General features: G+C 38.3%; 1 protein-coding gene across 2 annotated transcripts in view; it reads right to left on the reverse strand.

The window, feature by feature from the left end:
• LOC121517494 (plexin-A1-like) overlaps positions 1 to 20,192 on the reverse strand; it is a 503,338-nt gene that overhangs the window by 13,313 nt on the left and 469,833 nt on the right. For both annotated transcript variants that reach the window (XM_041799311.1, XM_041799310.1), the window contains exons 25-31: positions 19,412 to 19,558; positions 16,251 to 16,410; positions 14,633 to 14,736; positions 14,440 to 14,536; positions 4,657 to 4,847; positions 3,748 to 3,917; positions 1,642 to 1,854 (exon numbers count right to left, since the gene is read on the reverse strand). In XM_041799311.1, coding sequence (XP_041655245.1) covers positions 1,642 to 1,854; positions 3,748 to 3,917; positions 4,657 to 4,847; positions 14,440 to 14,536; positions 14,633 to 14,736; positions 16,251 to 16,410; positions 19,412 to 19,558 — 1,082 coding nt within the window. The remainder of the gene's footprint in view (positions 1 to 1,641; positions 1,855 to 3,747; positions 3,918 to 4,656; positions 4,848 to 14,439; positions 14,537 to 14,632; positions 14,737 to 16,250; positions 16,411 to 19,411; positions 19,559 to 20,192) is intronic.

A 20,192-nucleotide genomic window follows, 5' to 3' on the forward strand; every position in this document is an offset into this window, starting at 1 on the left:
CTTTATTCACATATCACCTCTCAGAGAGAATCAGTGGCAGCTCAAAGGGCTGCATGAGTGAGAGGAAAAGTAATTTACGAAAGGCTAAAAGTAGAAAAAAAAAGTTTTAAATGACCTTGTCAAAGTTTTATATATATATTTCTTTTTTTTTAACCATGCTTAGAAACATAATGCATAAGGCCAAACTTAAAGATGAAAAATGAAGAGGATCTGTTCATTTTTGTGCATAAATGTCAAATTTTTGGATAAAATGCTACATTTTTGAGATTCTACAGTTGTATAAAAGAAATCAAACTCAGTATTTTTTAAAAAGTTTAAAAGTATTAAATGCACAACTAAAAAGTTACAAGTTTTAAAGTCTTAAATATTTCCAATAGAAACTCAAAAATGTCAAAGATCTAAAATTGTAAATTTACAACAGTGTAAATTCAATGTCAATAAATGTAGATTCATCCTCTCCTAAGTTATCTCCACCTTGCTACAGGTATTTAAAATGAAGGGACACGCTCAGTCAAGAGAAAATATTGCTATGCAATGTGTTAATAATATACTATGAATAAATCAATTTAACACCCAAAGTAAAAGGAGCTAACATGGTGTTGTGTTAAAAGTACACTTGACTGTAAAACACTTTGAGTGTTAAAATTAACACTATGAGAGATAAAATATTATTACTTTCCCAAGTGTAAATTTATTTCACCTATGAAATAACGCACAGGTGTGCACATACACAAAGAGATGAGGTTGAAACACAGAAATGTCTAAGCATGAATGTGTTCCTTGACCATGATGTTAGTAAAACTGACAAAACAAATGAGGGGCAGAACGTGGGAGTCCGTTATTGTTTTAGTCCACCTACTCACTAGTGACATTCCTAAATCTGGTCAAACACAAAGTGTACCTGTGTGAAGTTTGTGTGCTGAATGTGGCTAATGTTAGCAGTTAGCACTGCCAGCCACTGAGCCTCCTTGCAGGTTAATGTCAACATTCCTGTGCTGAATACAATCACTCAGTCCAAATGTTAGTGTAGCCTTACATAGCCTACAGATATCTTTATGCCAGTTTTCTAGATCAAACTGAGCTAAACCATGCTGTTTCTAGACGTCAGTTTCCTACTATTCACATATATGTTAAAGAGTGCTTCAGTAGCACTGCAACTTCCATTAACTGGAGCTACAGGGACTTATAGTAGTGGGTGGCTGCATAACGATTTAGATTCTAGGCCTGACCTGATAAAAATATTTAGAACTAGATTAACTGACCAGGAATTTCAGTGCTGACTACAGAGAGAGCCCAGGTGTTTGCCTGGCTACTTCACAGGCATTCTGATTATTAGCACTTCGCTATTGGCCTCAACTATAATGGGCCTGTGCAACATAGTTTTCATTTTCTGATGAACTGCATATTTCCAATTTACATTGCAACAGATGTGGTGCCAGTTTTCTAAAGTTGAAACTCACTTTAAAACTTTCCGTTCTCTAGCACCCAAAATGCTGTTGTTGTGTAAACAAACACCCAAAACATCATGAAAGTGGCCTAAAAATCTCTGTTCTCAGCTCCTCTGGAGGCTGTTTGATCATTTCAGAGCACAGTAACCTGAAACAGTATTAATCTGTCTTATTTGGAGCTTGTGAGTCTTACCTCTCTACCCAGTTCTTGTAGTTGGGGATGTCTTTAGCGTAGAGGAGCTTATTGGAAGGCGAGTCTTTTCCCAGTTTGTGCTCTGACGTTGAACATGAGTCCATGAAGGTCTGAGCCACCACTGACAGACAGGCGTCTGTGATGCTGTTCTTATGGATGTCGAACACAAACTGGGGGTTCTTGATGACGTTCACCCAGAACCGCAGAGGAAGACTGAAAGGAGAAACGGAAACATGCAACTAAATGCAACCTAAATGCAACATTTAATCAATTTGTGCAGCTTTTTGAAGCATCATTTAACTTTAAAAAGTCTCCCCATCTCCTCTCTATTTTCTGCGTTCATCACTGTTTGAAAGCTTGTTTTGAAATGTTTCATTCTGTATATGTTTTTATCTTGCTCAGTAGGTGCTCTCACCCTCAGGAAATGTAGCGGCTGACTAATTGATCATAACTTAAAAAAAAAAAAAAGAAAAAAGTTTCTTCAGAGTGGAGCAAATACTGAAGCAAAATCTGTTAATGAAATAAACACAGATAAATAATTTATGGGCAGATATTGCATGCAATGCCAGTCAGGGGATTTTATTAAATCACCCAGTGAACTATTTGCAAGCATCCCACTCAGCAACTTTTTAAATTTTTTATGTATTAAGCAAACTTGGATTTATTGATTTGCTGGCTGGAGTTTGCAGAGATGTTCAGAGAGATATTTTCAAACTTTAAGGGCATTTGCATAAAGGTTATATAACACATAAGATAGATAAGACTCTCAGTAATGCAGCCTTTAATTACACGTTGACAATTATTCTTTGTCTAACAGCTCTAACAAAGCTTTCCAGTATTCAAACAATACAAAGATGTGTTACACAATCAGAAAAATATCCTATTTTCTCTTTAAATATACTTTGGATAATCAGTCAAATTGTCCTAAAAATGTCAAATGAGTTATCTAAATCATACCAGTTTACTTGATAAACTGATATATTTTTTATGATCAGGACAGTCTGTGCATGAATTCAGGAAGGCTGAGAGAGCAGAAAGGAAAGATATCTAAAGCTTTTTTTCATGCTTAAGATGGCATTTTCCAAAACTACTGTTTTGGGTTAAACCAGGGGTGTCAAACTCAATCACAACAGGGGCCGGATTCTGAGCTTGGGTCTAACCTGAGGGCCCAACAGGGTCGATATTTAACCATAAAAGGTCAACCTCATTTTCACTTGAAATGAATCATGGGAGTAAAAACTTGGCACTGATGATAAATGATTTTGCGATTAAAAGGTGAACATGATAAGTTAAAAACACAAAATCTGAGAAAAAAGGTCAAACTTTTAAGTTTAAAAGGTAAAAGCCTGACATTTAAAGTCAAAATTATGTTTTTAAAAGGCAAAATATGAGATAGAATACTGAAACCACGAATTTTAAAAGTCAAAAACCGAGATAAAATTCAAAATTATAATTTTTAATAGTCAAAATATGAGCTAAAAATCAAAATCATGAGATTCAAATGTCAAAATATGAAATAAAATTAAAAATCATGAGATTTTGAGGTTAAATAAATGAGATGAAAGTCAAAGTTAAGAGTTGAAAAAGGCCAAAACATGAGATAAACGTCAAAATCATGACTTTATCAGGTCAAAATAGAATTTGAAATTATGAATCTATAAGGTAAAAATATGAGATAATAAGTCAAAGTTATTAAATGTAAAGGTTAAAATATGAAATAAAAAGTCACAACCATAACTTTCAGTCATAACTGTGAGATGAAAAATAGAAAATATGGAGAAAATACTAATTTCTTCCCCACGTTGCTGACTTTTTATCAAATTATTTTTACTGTTAACTCTTTCTAATTTTTATGACTCAACAAGGAACTTATAAATCATCAAGTTTAAGTTTGCATTTTTATACTGGAGGAAATCTGCAGACCTCATACTGGTGAGCCAGTTGTGATAAAAATATCATCTGTTGGGCCGGGTGTAACTGCACCACAGGCTGGATTTGGCCCCCAGGCCTTGAGTTTGACACCCCTGGGTCAAACATTAAGTCTCCTGGTCTCATAACCATTTCTGGTCTGTTACTATCTCTACAGAAGCTACACTGGCTCCTTACCAGTTGCTCTTCCAGGTATGTCGTACGTCGTAATCGTTGATGGAGTGCTTGTCAGCCTGCTCATCCAGGAAGTCGAACATGTACTTGATGGCTAGTGGCAGAGCGCTGCCTCTGTGAGCTGTGCTGAAGATCGTCTCAAACAGGTCGTCCACAAACTTTTGTAACGTACCCTGAAGGACAAGACGAGAAAAACGAGTTATCAGGAGAGGGTGACTTTGATTCTTCTGCAGTGATTCAGTTTGAACCCTTCACTGATTTGAATGCTGTTTAATGGATCAGTTATTGTTTTAAGAGTCTTAATTCCTCACAAAATGTTGTTTTAATTATATACTATTCATTTATATGGCTTAAATTTGTACTAGTTTGGAATCAGAGTTGGTTGGCCATGATGCGTGTAGCTAACCTTGTAAACCATGGCTACTGACATGGTAGCATTATCTTGGAGTTGTAGAAAACCATCAGTTTAATCAGACATTTGCCACACTTCTTTACTAAAACGAGCAAAGAGCCACACAAAAGTTTCTCTGAGCAGAGATGTTTTTTACATCTCCTAAAAAGGCTTCGGCATGACAGACACGCCACCCCATTCAAACACTTTGGTAGCAATAGCCTGTATAACTCAGGTAAGCATTGGTACTACCACATTTTGCCTTCTCACCATGATTTGCCTGTAATGAATGCGATAGACAATGTTCATCCCATCATCTTCCCAGAAGGTTTTCAAAAGTCCTGCCCTTCCCAAACATTTTGTGTGTGAGGTTCCCCAAGTCAGTCAAAATTATATTCATGCAACAGACACATGAGACAGTCTATCCAGCACGTTTGGTTAGGGTGTAGCTCAAGTTCCATTTTTCTGTTTTCAAAGATGAACAAACAACCTTGAATAAAAAGAGCATATGAGGATCTTACTTTTGTGGCCAGCAGCCTGGTCAGGTAGATCTCAGAGACCATCTTGCTGCCTCGGTCGCCCTCCCTCACGTCTGAGTGGTCGTGGTTCTTCACCAGATGCCACAGCTTGGTTCCGCTCTCCAGGTCAGGCGTGATCATTGGTGTTCGAGATCGCAGGCTGTCTGGACTGCTGGCTGTCCTCAGCATGCTCTCTGTAGACAGAAACACAACACAATATTGTCTAAGGGCCCTACAGCTCTTCTTAAGAGACCCTTTAGGAACCCTTGTACTCACTATCGGTGACTGCACCATTTCTAAGTTAAATATTAGTACTCTGTTTTAAAATGAAATAACTTGTTTGATTGTGTTTTTTTCAGTCTGAAATGTGTGACATTTGCCTGTTTTCGTAAACATTTGTTGACTTCCACAAACTAAAGCCCTCAAGAAAGCAAAAAATAATTATTTTTGAAGTTTGGAAGTTGCAAAAAGTGTTGTGTACTATTAAAAAAATGTTGACTTTATTCAAACCAGGCATTTAAAAGTGTGATCTTTAACATTGTGTTTAATTTTTGCATTACAATTGTTGATAATAATTAAGTGCATTTCTTATCCTGTTTTAAAAAGTAATCATTTTTCATTTCAAAACATAGTCCATATTGACAGCATGAAGCAATTCTTCCAACCATTTATGAATCAAACTAAGTCAAAGAGACACATTTAAGATGATGCTGACTTTTAGATTACTTTGTTTTTAGAGAGTGCTGCATTGCTGCACCGGTGTGGTCTGACATTTGGAGTTTAGAGACAGGTACAGCGTACTTATTCTGTCAAGGACACTGTTTAACACTGTTAAACGAAAATATGCAGGAGCACATGTACAAAATGCCTCACTGATGTCCAATGATCCCCCAGTAATTTGACAGCAATTAAATGTTTTAGAAGTTAACATTAAGTTGCTTTCTCTGTGTAAGAAGCTGAGTTAAGGTTGGTGATTCGGCCAAGACATTTTCTCAAGAGTCTGTTCTTTTTTATGAATTTACTTTTGGATTAGTACTGCCTCAAAGTAAAGGTTCTTTACTTCCTGTTCAGTTGAAAACCTTATGAAATATGAAAATATTTGCTAACCACAGGAAAATAAATATCTTGTGGATAGAAAGTCAATGGAAATAGCTGAAGAAATTGATAAAAAGTGAAATCTTTGACATCACATGATGCAAATTACTCATGACTTAAATGTGTAAACATTAGCATCCTTTTTTCAGACATTAAATTGAGCAGCAGTGTCTGTCTTTTCCATTACTGTGAGAACAGGAAGACACTATAATGAGTATCCAGCTGCTGCCTCATAGGGTGGCTTACCCACAATGTGCCTTAAATGACAAAATAAAGTGCAATTAATGCAATAACAAAAAATAAGTGGGTTTATTTTGGATCATAATTTCATTGCAATTAACACAGCAACACTGACAGGTGTTACTAAACACAAACTGATAAAACGTAGAAAACACAGGGAAAAAAAAGTCATTTCACACATTATTAGGACTTGATCACTCAAATTTTTTGTCATTGTACTCAAATTGTTGGAGAACCATTCCTTAATCAGTTTTCACTGAATGTCTTTGGACATTAGAAACTTTTGCACCATGAGTGTGGGGACCAACTATCAGCGTTTTTACTTGACAATCAAATTAGCCTGCTTTGCATGATTGTTCAAATTTCCTCAACTTAAAGACTTTGATGAAACCACTTAAAGAGGGCATATTTTACCCCTTTAAGACAAGATTAGATTGGTCTCAGAGGTCCCCAAAACATGCCTGTGAAGTATGTTGCTTAGTAACACTCTAGTATTGGACTTTTGTACGTCCAAAAAAAACCCTCCACTGTTTCAGCCATGCTCAGAATGAGCTGGTTCTGTGTCTGTGGCTTTAAATGTTACAGAGCTGTCTGACTCCACCCCTTACCGCAGAACATTTTCAATTAAGTAGATGCCGTTTCCGGTATTCTAGTGCATTTTAACACCATAGTAGCACCAGATAATCCAAACTGGTTCTGTGAGATATAGTTCAATATAAATCAAAAAGGGCCCAACATAAAATTCATTGCAACAGCAATGTTTCAAAATATTTCTTGGTCATAATGGTCTTCTGGAGTTTAGTGTTTTATCCTCCCAAGAGGGCAATTTGGTGTGTTTGGAGAAGGAGGAAGATACTTAAACATGCCTTTTTGCCACCCAAGTGGGCAGTTTATCATGTTTTAACCAGCCAAGGGGGCAGTTTGGTGTGTTTTGTCAACCAGAAGGGCACTTTAGCACGCGTTTTTCAAAAATTGGGTCCCTAGGGGAGGCGAGTTTTTCTTTCATTTGTAATACTTTAATTGGTGAAATTTTATACCTTTTATTTATTTTTTGAGTTATTTTGACTCCATACTCTATTGTTCATTTGTTTTAGACTTATTTGCCCTCCATGGACCCCAGCGCACATTTCTCCAAGAGGAGAAATTAGAGGAATAGGAGGTAGTGAGGCTGGGTTTTCATTTGTGCAAGATAAAGAAAAAACACTGGTTAGTTATGGTAGTTTAGGTTTTCCATGTGCAAGGAATTTTTTTTAATTTTTTTTTTTAAGGTTTATTTTTGGGCATTTTGTGCCTTTATTTTAATAGAGGAGAGGATGGTGGATAGAGTCGGAAACAGGGAAGAGAGTGGGGAGAGACATTCGGTAAAGGGCCTCGGGCCGGATTTGAACCCGGGCCGCCTGCATACATGGGGCGCGCACCTTATCCATTCTGCCACCTGCACCCCGTGCGAGGAATTTTTTAAAACACTTTTTTTAAACACTGATATTTGATAGTGTTTTGATATTAAAATTCAGAAGTTTTGAGGTTATATAACATTTATTATTGCATAGCATTCACACTCAAAAGTACCAAAAATGGGTTATGTTGTGTACTGGTATAGGTTCACAGGTACTGGGAATTGGTACCGTACTGGTTCAAATGTGAAAGGTACCCATCCCTACATATCAGCAGCTGACATGTCAGCCATAGCAATATGTGAGGCACTTAGGCGTTAAACTGTAGGGCCAACTGAACCTGGGGGCGGAACTAACTCCCCACATGACACCATAAGGGGAAAATCTGTACGTCTTGTTTTAGCACACATTATCAGAAAGGTGGAGAAAGAAAGGGGGGAGGGAATGGATTTTTCTGGTACCTGAGGGGATTGTAGACAGGCCAGAGGTACATTTTTTTGTTAGAAAAGCCTTATAAAGACATTTTTGCATAATATGTCCCCTTTAAAACAAATGTTTTGAGTATTTTCAAATGGTTTGGTTTAACATTGTAGCTGCATGGCAGATTGCATTAGTCTGTCTTGATTCCTTGAAAAAGTGAGTGAGATTTCCCAAATTAGACGCCATACATGAATAAAAAAATAAACCTCCTTTAAAGACCAAACATAAAGAGTATAGTTCAATATTTTTTTCCTTGGTCTTGCACAGGCTGTTACTTACACTCCTTAGTTCATTCACTTTTATCATCTGCATCTGTTTCATTATTCATCGCGCAGGTCTCAAAGTTGATCAGAGCGAAGCAGAGATTCATATCTGTGGCTTCCACTTAGGATTGAGGTGAGATGCATGAGGTAAAGGAGGAGGTTTCAGGACTATTTTTTCTGTTGCTGTTGCTCCTTGAGAAGATGTGTGGAAGAGGCGTGTAGATAAAAGAGAGGGTCGCTGAAGCATGTTGCAATCCCGTTATGTTTGGTGAAAGGATGGAGAGGAGAAGTGAGGACTGAATGGGAGGGGGTAGATGACAGGAAAAGAGGGTGGGTGGGCTAAATGGACAGAGAGGCAAAAAGGTCAGGAGGGAGTGGGGTGAAATGGAGAGTAATGGGGGAGCAGGGGATGGAAAAGTGAAAGGGGCTGAGTGGGGCGGTGTGGTATGCTGTCACAGTGGGGGGCTGAGTGGCTTTGATTCTCAACCCATCATGACCACTGGTGGCAAACATCTACCTGTGCTCAAACACACGCCATTCAACACATGCATCCATTTGCAGACTACAGCTGGGCTATATGGCCCAAAAATCACGTCTTGATATTTTTCAGCCAGAAATGTAAGCTCGGGTTTTCTTCAAAAAAAATCAAACTGTATTAAGGCATGTTTGGTACCAGGGAAACACATGCATCATCATTACCGGTGGTGACAGAAGAGATATTTGACTTATAACCAAAAGAGAGAGAGCACAGTTGAAACTGCACACAGACCACTTCATTAGGTACACCTGTTCAACTGCTATTAATGCAAATGTATGATCAGCTAATCACGTTACAGAAACCAATGCATTTAGGCATGAGGACACTGTCAAGATGATGTGCTGAAGTTTAAACTAAGCATCAAAAGGAGGGGGAAAAAAGTTTTTTTTTGCTATTTTGAATGTGCCATGAATGCTGGTGGTCTGGCAGGGTTTTCTTAGAATTTTGACCCTATCATATGAGTATCTCAGTGCAAATCAAGTCTCATCTTAGGCATCTTTTTCTCCATCCACTACTCTCATATTTGGTGAGCTCACGTCTGTCGTAAGCCTAAATTCGACCAAATATTCGCCAGGACCACTCTGCAAAATTCACACTGCTGAGACTAGAGGAAACGATGGATCACTTCAATAGCAACAACCCTACCAGTCAATCGATTTGAAGTGATTTCAGTCAGGACAGTTTGCAGATTTGCTGGTATAAATATCTTTTTTTTATTAGCAGTTATGAATTTGCACGTATTGCTCTTATTTATATTTGGCAGTGTGGTGGTTCTGAGATCCCTCTGCCCTTCAACAAAGTGTGAAAATCATACAGCAGTGACAGCACATTTTCCTGCCTTTCCTACCTATAAAGCCTCCTACCTGACCTATAAACCTAGGTATACAATGTGCAATTTCAAGGCGACCAAAAGACAGTCGTGGCAGAAAGTTATCTCATACTGTAAGACTGAATCGCTTACGATGCACCACCATCGCGCTCAAGTTGTGGGCTCATACTGTACTATCCGACGGCCGTGCACAACCTGAGTGCTCACACTGAGCGACTGAAGTCGGGACGGACGGTGACAGAAACCCGCCAAGTTTCCTTTTTTAAAAAGCAGCAAAGTGTAGCCATGCTGGAAAACTTCATATTTGGCAGCTTGAGTACAGTTAGCCACTGCCGTGCTTTGAGGGGCCATCAGCTGATAAGGTCTTATGAGTGAGATAAGATGATCTTAATTACATAGCATGGCAGGACTTGAAGTAACAATACACGCTCAATTCTGTCCAAGTCAGAAAAAAGTGGTAAGAATGCTGAAAACAGTAACATTTAATGGCAAAACATGGCTTAAATGGCCAAAAAGTGGCAAAAAAGAGAGAAATAGTGCAAATAGCAAAAAGTAGGATGAAAGGCAAAAAGCTGGTGACAAAAATCTGATAGAAGCAGTAAAAATGGGCAAAAAAAAGTGGCAAAAGAAATGGCAAAAGTTGGCTTAAAGAAGTATAAATGGATTAAAAGAGGCAAACAGATTCATAAAATTGGCAAAAAATTTCAAATAAGGGCAATAGAAATATACAGACCAAAAAAAAGGATGGAAATTAAAGGCAATCGTATTAATGTGAGGATTCAAACTCATTAATTTGACTTGTAATGGATCATTTCTGAGGTCATAGTTTCCCTTCAGAAATGTTTTCTGGGGGAATAACATTTCAAGTTAAGACATAAAAGAGCCACAAATCATCACAAAAGAGCCAAATGTGGCTTAAGGGCCACACATTGAGTATCATTGAGCGAGGGCTATGCACAAACTTTTCCAACCGTTGCAAATGTATTTATGCAATTTAGATTCAGGGGTTTGCCTACAATTTTTAATAAGAAAAAAACAGTGAATTACCCAATATTTTTTGTCTCCTTTTGAAGAAATGGGTTTCAAAATCACCTGAATGTACTAATACTATAAATGTTTCTAAATTGAATAAAATAGATACAATTTTAGTTTCTTTTCAGTCTAAACATTTCAAATAGAGTGTCTTATGGTCAGTAAGCATACTATTGTTAGTGATTCTTACTGTAATGTCTTTACTGAGTATCTATTTTTTTGAACCAATACAAACGTTATCAATTCAAACAATGCTGTCTTACCCATGATTTCATTTTAAATCATTAAACCGTAAAATCCTGACCCAGACCCACTCAGGACCCAGACAAAGGGCACATTTGAAGCCACAAAGTCACATTTTACAGACAGCTATTCAATGTGAAACTAAAAGCTTCAACTCTTTCCTTTGAATATGTTGGGATGATTCATAAAAGAAATGCTTTGATTTCTGAAATTTAATTTTCTCCCAACTGCTCTTCCCTTCTCTAATCCACAACTCAAACAGTGTAGGTGTGCTGCTTTGATTTCATAAGTTTACCTCAATATTCAAGTCAAGGCGCCTCCAAGTAGATATTTTCAACTTTATGCGTCAGAATTCAAAGTGTTTGTTGAGAGATATGGCAGAGACGGCTTATATTCAATACTTCTATGAAGACAGGTGAAAACAGAGGGAGTTAGTGGAGTGGAGTGGAGCGAAAGTGAAAGCAGTAAGAGTTTATTAAAGAGTCGGAGCATCACCTTATCTCCCTTATCTCACGCTTAATCTCCATTCTGCCCAAATAGACTCACATGGCACAGACTCCACAAGTATGCCAAACCAAGAGTTTAACAAACACAAACCAAGCTCACTGCTGACCATTTGTTGACTTTCTGACTGGTCTGCTGACCCTCAAATAAAAGCCTCCCTCTTATAGCAATCATTGCTTTGCTACTTTCAGTGGGACAAACTTGAAGCTCTTTGAGTGTAATGTGGTGGAATTCTAATGTTAAAGTCTTTACTTTACTTAAAGCAATTCAACATTTGACATTCTCAAATATGCTCAAAGGTAAGAGAACATATTTTTAATACTGACAATATGCGAAATAAAAAATCAATCTTCTTAATGTTACATTACTAATATTGGTTCAATGCAATGGGGACGCTGCATTTCCTAAGTAATCTGACTAATGTTAACAGCTCACAGCCTAACGTTATGGTTGGTTTGTTTATCTCTTTCACAAAACAGGCACTTTGTTTATGTGTAAAGTCACCAGTTGAAAGAAACCCTTGAACTGAACACACAGGGAAGGCATTCTGAGTCCTAGAGTCATTGAGGAGCCATAGACGTAAGAGAAACATGGTCCATCCTAAATTATGGAATACCAATTCTTACGTACATAAAACACTGAAACACATATTTTATTCATTATCTCATGTTCCCCAGTGTAAATTCTGCATTTCCAAAATAATTTGGGCCCAAATTTTTCAGAATATTGTCATTGTGGATGGGTCCATTGGGCTGGGACCGTAGCATCAATATAAAGCCATGCTTAGTCCTGCAACATCTTTTATTTCTGTCCAATTCAAAGCTGACTAGAGCCAGGTCATGGACGTGAATGGTAACTAGGAGGCTAGCACTAATGCTACAGCTGCACTGAAATTATCAAATGGCATCTGGGAGGGCTCCATTTATTTGTCCTTTCAGGGGCCAAAATCAATTTTGTGGATGTCCTTACAAGAAAAATGTGTTTTTTTTTATAATTTGTATGTCTTCATTTATAGAGTTAGGACAGTGGACAAAGCCAGAAACAGGAATAAGAGAATGGGAAATGACACACGGGTAAGAAGTCACAGGCCAGACCCAAACCAGGGCTATCTGAACACACAGGGCGCGGCCCAACTGCCAGTCCATCTGTGCCCTGTTCCCAAGAAATCGAACAGGCATGTCTGTCTGTGTGCTGGGACAACTGTGATTTTTTGCATTTTTTTGTGTGCATTATCAATTTGTGAATGCATAATATCAAAAGCCAGATATATCACAGCTTTTATATTTGAAGGAGGTGAAAAAGTTGAAATATTATTCAAAAAGGAAGTGCAACTTTTGGCAAATGGAAAAAAATTACGGGAATTAATAATATCTCTGGATTAATATACTGAAGGAGGCAACTGGGTCCTTTATTTCAATGGATCAGAAGTACCTTTTTTAATATATATATATATATGTATTTTTTGCTTTTATATTAATAAGACAGCTGAAGAGAAATTAAATATGGAGAGAAGTGCACCAAACATGCCCTGAGACTTGAACTCAACCTCCAACCAGTGCATTGAGGACTGTAGCCTCTGCTTCTGGGTGCCTGCTCTACCCACTGAGCTACACCAGTGCCCGGAAATGCCTTTTTTATGTATTGATCTCCAATGCAACAGGACGATGAGCCCAAGGTTATTATAGTTATCTAAAACTAACTTAATAACTCAAACTAAAAGGTAAAATTCATTTTAGTAAAACGAAATAAAAACTGAGCTTTATGAGAAAAACTAAAACTAACTAACACTCAATTCTGTGCTAAAAAACTAATTAAAATGAAATTAAATTAGAGACAAAATCTCTTTAGTTTTAGTCTTTGTCAGCAGTCAGACTCTGCCATGAACACCCTGGCCTGGAGAGAGCAAAGTGGCCTGATTTGATTGCAGAAGACTTCACACAATTGTAAATTTTAGGTCTTGAGTTGCATACAAACATAAAAACTGAATGATAAAAATGGCTCAAATTGCTACAAAACTAAAACTAACACTAAAACTAATAAAAACTAAACTAAAACGAAGCATTTTTTCAAAATCTAAAATAAACTAAACTAAGAAACCAGCGGAAAAAACTAATAAAAACTAAAATCTGAAGCAAAAGATAAAAACAAAATAAAAATAAAAACTAATGAAAAATCCAAAACTGTTATAACCTTGGTTAAGCCCTCTTCTTCTGCCGCAGTTTCTTATTTATTTCATAAGTAGTGCTGCCTACTGCTCAAGCCGTACACTCTTAATACACACGTTACATTTTGAACGGAATCACATCAATTTGCATCTATTTAACCATACATCTAAAATATTGTCTAAATTTTGAGATGCATTTGGATTAAAACCCCTCTAATGACAGATCACACATATGTGGATGGTGGCCTCTACACTGCCTCTACAGTTCATCTACAGACTACATCTTGCGTCTCATTGATTTTTTAACCATGTACAGCTGGAACGGCAAATAGAAAAAGTAAAAGCAAGCTTATTGCACCTTGAATGGTTATAGTACCCCTCTCTCCTCTCTGTGTTTTCCATCCATTTCTGTCAAAGGATCATAAACTGTTCCAGTGTTGCACACTTACAAATTAAAAAAATCTATTCAAACATTCTACTTGTGCTTTTTTGGGTAATTTTAAAGAAAATCAATGTTGCTATGTTGCTTTTAAGTAGATTTGTAGATGTGATAACAGCTGTGCATGCCTGAGGGTCACTATCCACGCCGTGATTTTTCAGTGCAGGGTAATTTATCTTCTAAATAGTTTAATTTTCCAGTGAAGTATACCATATTGATGCCTCTATCTATCGCTGACTGCCAGGTGTCCTCTCTCTCTCCCCCTTTCACTCAGTCAGTGGGGGATCAAGGTGTCTACTTTAATGCCTGTCATTTACGGACCGCTTGAAAATAGCCATGAAATGGCCTTGGCCTGGGCTGATAGCAATGGATAAAAAGGATTGCCATTCACTCAGAGGGAGGTGAAAAAAACAACAACAATGGGGCCCAATCATGGCTGTGATAAACAAAGAGAGAGGCTGAATGAGGAGGTAGAGAGTGAAGGGTGGGGGGCAGGTGGAGAGATGGGACTCAGTGACGGGCTGATTTAAATGGGATTAAGTCATGAAGAGAGCGGGAGTGGTACCATATCTGCTGAGGCTCTTGGTGAAGGTGGAGGAGTTGGAGATGTTGTAGGCAGAGTTCTGCTTTGGCACCAGGGCGATCACTGAGCCATCTGTTACCTGCAAATCAAAAATGCAGACCCGGTAGATTGACTCAGACTGAGCTGTCACTTTGTACTGGTTCTTGCTCTGTGTGCTCATCAGTGTTCTCCTTACCTGATAGTGAGCCAGTGTGTTCAGTCTCTTCCAGTCGTTGTCGATCTTTGTGGTGACGTCTTCATCCTGCAGGATGATTCTCGCCATCCGACCTTGTCGCCATTCTGCAGAAAGAGGAAACAAAGATATAGAGAAAATAAATCATGTTATTTACAAATCCTCATCCAAACAGTGAGATAAAAAAAGAACCATAGTTCCTTCTAAAATAGGCCAATCTTTAACTTTCACGTGTTAAGTGGCAAAATTTAAGGCATAAATAAAATCCAGAATAGCACAGATGATAGCAAGTTTAACTGTGCACGACTTGCAATACACTGGGCTTGCTTTTTTGTGTGTGTGTACATTTGCAGAAAGTGTCGTGTACCAAAAACAGGTGTCAGAGGTATCACGATCAACTAGGGGTGTGATGACACACTTATCTCACGAGACGAGACAAGATTTTACACTTTTGTTTTAATTTTGGAAAAAATACATGGGTGGAAAATTATACATCTGAAAGTCAAAATCGCAAAGCATGCAGGTCTATTCAGAAATGTTTAAACTACTGTAACTCCTCTTGTACTGAATAGGCTATCAATGCTTACACACAGTTTATCTGGTGTAACTCTGACTCAAACTGTACATTTTTATGCTCTTCACATCAAACCTTTCATTTTAATCTACCACATCTTTATTCTACTACACCATACGCTCATAGCTACAATTATGATAATTATATTTCATATCATTTAATTATATATAATAAAAGCATTAAGACATTTTAAAAATACTTTAAAAACTGTTTACCACAGAGTGAAATATAAAGAGCTATATCAGTAAAATCACACTATTTCTCATCCTCTTTAAGGACATTCATATTTAAAACACTCAAAAGACATCTTTCTGTCAATAACACATTTACAGTAATTAAGAGAAATAAATTGTTTTATTGTTTTGTGGTCCTTTTTTCTCATAAAAGCTTTGACAGTGTTGGACATGACGCACAGATGAGCGTTATGTGTGCGTTGGTGAGCAAGGGTGTGTGTCTCTGCTCTGTCTGCTGTTAGACAACAAACAGGGCGCGTTTAACCAGAGCTAGAACTTCGCTTTTTGGCTTTTTTTTTGTTTTGCTAAGTTTACTGCTGCTACACATGTTAAGTTTCTGATTGATGATACACACAGCCAACAGCTGATGGATGTGTGACTGACAGATGGTGAGACGAGAAGGAGACATGACGAAGCAGCGTCTGAATCGAAATTATAAAGTCACAGATACCGGCACCGTGAGCGAGTCTGCACGCGTACACGTACTTAATAAATGCTGTATCCTCCTCACAGAGACTGCACAGGTTCCCAGCAGGAGCATTTCATCATTTCGGACTGTTATGATGAACTTATTCTGCATAGGCGGTCATGTGCGGCCACAAGTAGCGCATGTGGAGGAGGGGGTGGGGGTTGGAGCGATGATCTTAATGGGTCACGGATCAGCTCTGATTCTTTATGAGCTCTATCACCAACAAGTATAAAGTGTCCAGGGCATCTTTGTAATCTTTTATAATTTCCAGTTTGGTATTGTTTTCAGTAAGGAGAGCTGCACACGTTGAGAATCACTGCTTTAAATGTATCGTGTCTATCTTACCCAGGTCCATGTCTGAGGCTTTGGGTCTTTGTGAATAAGGGCTGCCCTTGTACACAGCGTCGAGCAGCTTCTCTTTGACCTGAGTGATGGTGTCACAGTTCAGACACTTGACCGTCACCTCTGGGGCATTCTCATTCTCCGGGTTTACACAGTGCAGCGTCTGGCGAGAAAAGAGGAAAAACGGAGGGAAAGGGAAACAGACAAAAGACATCAGGCCTGAGTGGAGACACAACAAGAGCACTGCCAACTGGTGACACATTTGGATGATTGTTTGGGTGCTTTTGAATGCACCTGACAGCGTTTTCACACCTGGTTTGTTTGCAGCAGCTATTTTAAAAACCTGGAAATTTTCCTCGTCAGTTTACATTTGTTTGCAGCCATAATGGTTCTGCACTTCCACACAAAACAACTGTGGCGTTTCCTGCAGACAGGTTGGTCTGTCTGGATGTTTCCAACCTAAACCTGAAGTGCTTTGTTTGGAGAGTGAATGTGATTAATGTTGGGCAGTAGTTTCACATCCTCCCTCCAAACTCGGTGAGGCAGAATCTCTGTGTTTACGCTAGAAGAAAACCCCTCTACAGCAAACCCCTGACTAATTAGGCTGGCTATAAACTGGGAAATTTTGGTCCTGATTCTGGGCTTGATTCAGCCCTCTTCCAAACAATCTTGGGGGCTTGGCTTAAGTTAAGGCCTGTGGCAATGGATTTTTAGTCCAAATAAAAAAAGGTGTGTGGTGTCAGTATGATTATTTTACTGCTCCTGATTGATTCAGAGCCTCCCAGATGATTAGACTTCCTCTAATGGAATATCAGCGAGGAGAGCAAGCAGACCAGGAGGCTTATCGACTGAATGTCGGGTACTTTTACAGCTCAAAGACATGGTAGAGAATAAAAACAGAAATGTGCCCAGAGCCAAGAGGAGTACAAAAAGGGAAGAGTGGAATTATTACGACATACTATAATTAAGCTAGCAGCCAGCTGATAACATTGGTCAGATTTTATGTTTGTTTTATTCTGAAGTCAAAGTGGAGTCCATTTTGTGTTTAAATGTGACAAAGATATTTTGAATGTATTGCCTGTGTGGACAGGATTCTTGAAGACAGAGGAGGACAACCTCTGACTGAAAAATACTTGCCTGCATGTGGACTAGGTCTTACTTTACTGCCACAGAACACTGACTGAAAGCACCAGCTGACACACTGATCCTGGCATTAGCTACCCTAAACGAGCTACTGCTATTTACTACATAAAATCAGTGTAGCTATGATGTTCTTCGAAACACATCTGATCATTCTTACAACACCTCACATCACAGGGAAATCTAGGACAATAATCTTCAAACCCTTTAAAGAAAAAAGGGACTTTGATTGAGATGTTTAAGAGGAAAATCACCCTGGTTCTCTTGCAGTTTATTTACCACGCTAGATGCTCTTTCTGTCTCTGAATCAATCATTGGATTTGAAACTAAAGTTTACCTAGTTTGTGCTGTTTTCAAGGGTAGATTTGGTTGCTCAGATCATTAGTCACAGAACTTAAAAGCCCAACACATGAATGACTAAAATCAATGTGCATGATTAAACAAGCAAGGAGCTCTCTAAATGCAAAGGTCAAGGTACTTTGTATGACAACACTGAAAAACAATTCATAGCTTCCTAAAGCCCATCTTGCCCACCCACAGTGGGCAAGATGGGCTTCCTACTGATGTATGATAGAGTAAATGATAAGTAAAACTGGAAGTCTCAGTATGTGTATTTACATTTTTTTCTTTATTAACCTCCAGCGACCTGAGCTTTTGTTTTGAATGCATTTTCAGTTTCTCCCACTTGTTTGGGATCAGTAGGACCTGATATTTTTAAAATCTAATCTTTTTTGTTTCGCCCAAAAAACGATGAATGCATATGAGGACAACAGACTTATAGTACTGTACAAAACACAGAAAGACAGATTTTCCCCTCTATTTTTCATGCATTTCCAGCATATTTTGACCTGTTGATACGAGCAATTCAGTCAGTGAAAAATGGTCTCAGTCAGGCGGAGACGTACGGCGTGGTCCATTTTCTGATAGTGGACTTCAGAAACTCATTAAGGCAAGGTCTGAACTAAACTTCCACTAAAGTTCTGGAGATACTGGAAAATTCCACATAAAACAATGTGAGATTTCCAAAACATACAAGCAACTAAATTGCCCTATAATTTATGAGACATTACTCATGATTCAGTAAACTTTTCTGAAAAATCCTAAAGATGTAACCAAAAAATCCCTAAAAAATCCTGCAAGTTTTCATGTTCAAGTTCAAATCACAAAAACGTACTTAAAAATGAACCCAAAATTATGGAAAATTTTCAAACATACCCCCTCTAAAAATCCACACATAATCCCTGAAAATTCAGGAAATTTTGATGGAATATTCTTTCTCAAATCTATAAAGAAATTCCCCTTATTCCTGTAAAAGTACCTAAAATTTTTATGTAATATTACAGCGCCAGAAAATTCACTGAAACTTATGGGTGAACGTGACTCTAAAACAACCGTTGGTTATCTTTAACTAGCTGTATCAGCTTATTAGCACTTACCTGTGCAAAGATTTTCTTGCCCTTCATTTAAAGGATTACCACAATATTAACCCAAAAACACAAAAAAATTGAAAAAAAAGTCCACATGTTTGTAAACTGTCATTGTGGTGGCAGTGTAACCAGACAGGTTTTTCTCCTCTACTGTGTATATTAGGCAATTATCATTAAAGTAAAGTTCTGGCTTGGGGTTTTCTGATTTTAGCAATCTATATTATGTCTCAGGGGCTGTCCAAACAGACAAAAACTCACATTTAAGGTTAATATCTTCTCTTTCTTCAATTTTTTAGGTGATGTTTATGTGTTTGTTTTGCAGAGATCTTTGGCCTCCAGGCCTCTGCACATTGGTCATGTGGCTTACAGTTGTGAATAATGTTAAAAATTGGTTGAATCTGTCTTTGTATCAGTGATCCTCCACCTCTTTAAAACCCAGTGTGTAGTCTGCTTTCGACAAACAGAGTCTCACACTATACTGATTGTTTTCAGCCTCTTTTAAAACTTTCATCACTGTGGAGTGTGACTAAAACTTAACAGCCCATCTCATTGTCCAGACAGAGCAGACGAGCCTGGAGACACAATAAGTTTACTGACCAGGGTTTTGTAGTCAATCTGTTGTCTGATGAGCTTGTCCTCGCTGAGGGAGTAGCGGGCTTCTCCTGTGATGGCGTCGATGGGCCCCTTCTCCATCTGCTGCTTGATGGCACAGTAAAGCATGAACAGAGGCTCGCCGGCACACTCCTGGTGAGAAGGAGGACAGAAGGAGAGACGCTGACAGCAGTTCAACCAAACAGGGATTTCACTCTCTCACAGTCAGTCGTTAAAATAGCAGTGGAAATAATAAAAGGCTGGAGAGGAAAAATGGTCCAATAAAAAAAACAAGATTAGGGAAATCCTAGTGAATCATCTCAAACGCCTGACGGTGGACTTCAGACTTCTGGTGATGAATGAAACAAATCTTCCACCTATCTGGCTAACAATGCTGAGAAAAACAAGAAAACCTACATGTGACCAAGCATTCATTTAAGTATGACTAACATGTTTTCGTGATCCTGAGAAGCCAAAAAGTGATTGAAATTGAAAATTGATTGCATGCAGCGCATTAGACATGAGGACCAGAGGTCCCTGACAGAAGCGAGAAAAAAAACATGAGCCATGTCTGCTTTCAGACTGACTCAGGCTGTGACTCTGCAGCAGGATGAATGACTGCAGCCTGTAGGTGTAGCCGGAAAGCAGAGACAAGTACTCAAGCCCAATAAAAGCCTTTATGCACTAACAAGAGCAAAACAGCTTTGGATTTTAAGATCTTCTAAAAAGTGTAGGTGCAGCTGAGAGCTCTGCTGAATCACCTTGGATTACGTCTCCTCCTCTTTGT

Source organism: Cheilinus undulatus, linkage group 11 (genome assembly GCF_018320785.1).
Source record: "Cheilinus undulatus linkage group 11, ASM1832078v1, whole genome shotgun sequence".
Classification (NCBI taxonomy): domain Eukaryota; kingdom Metazoa; phylum Chordata; class Actinopteri; order Labriformes; family Labridae; genus Cheilinus; species Cheilinus undulatus.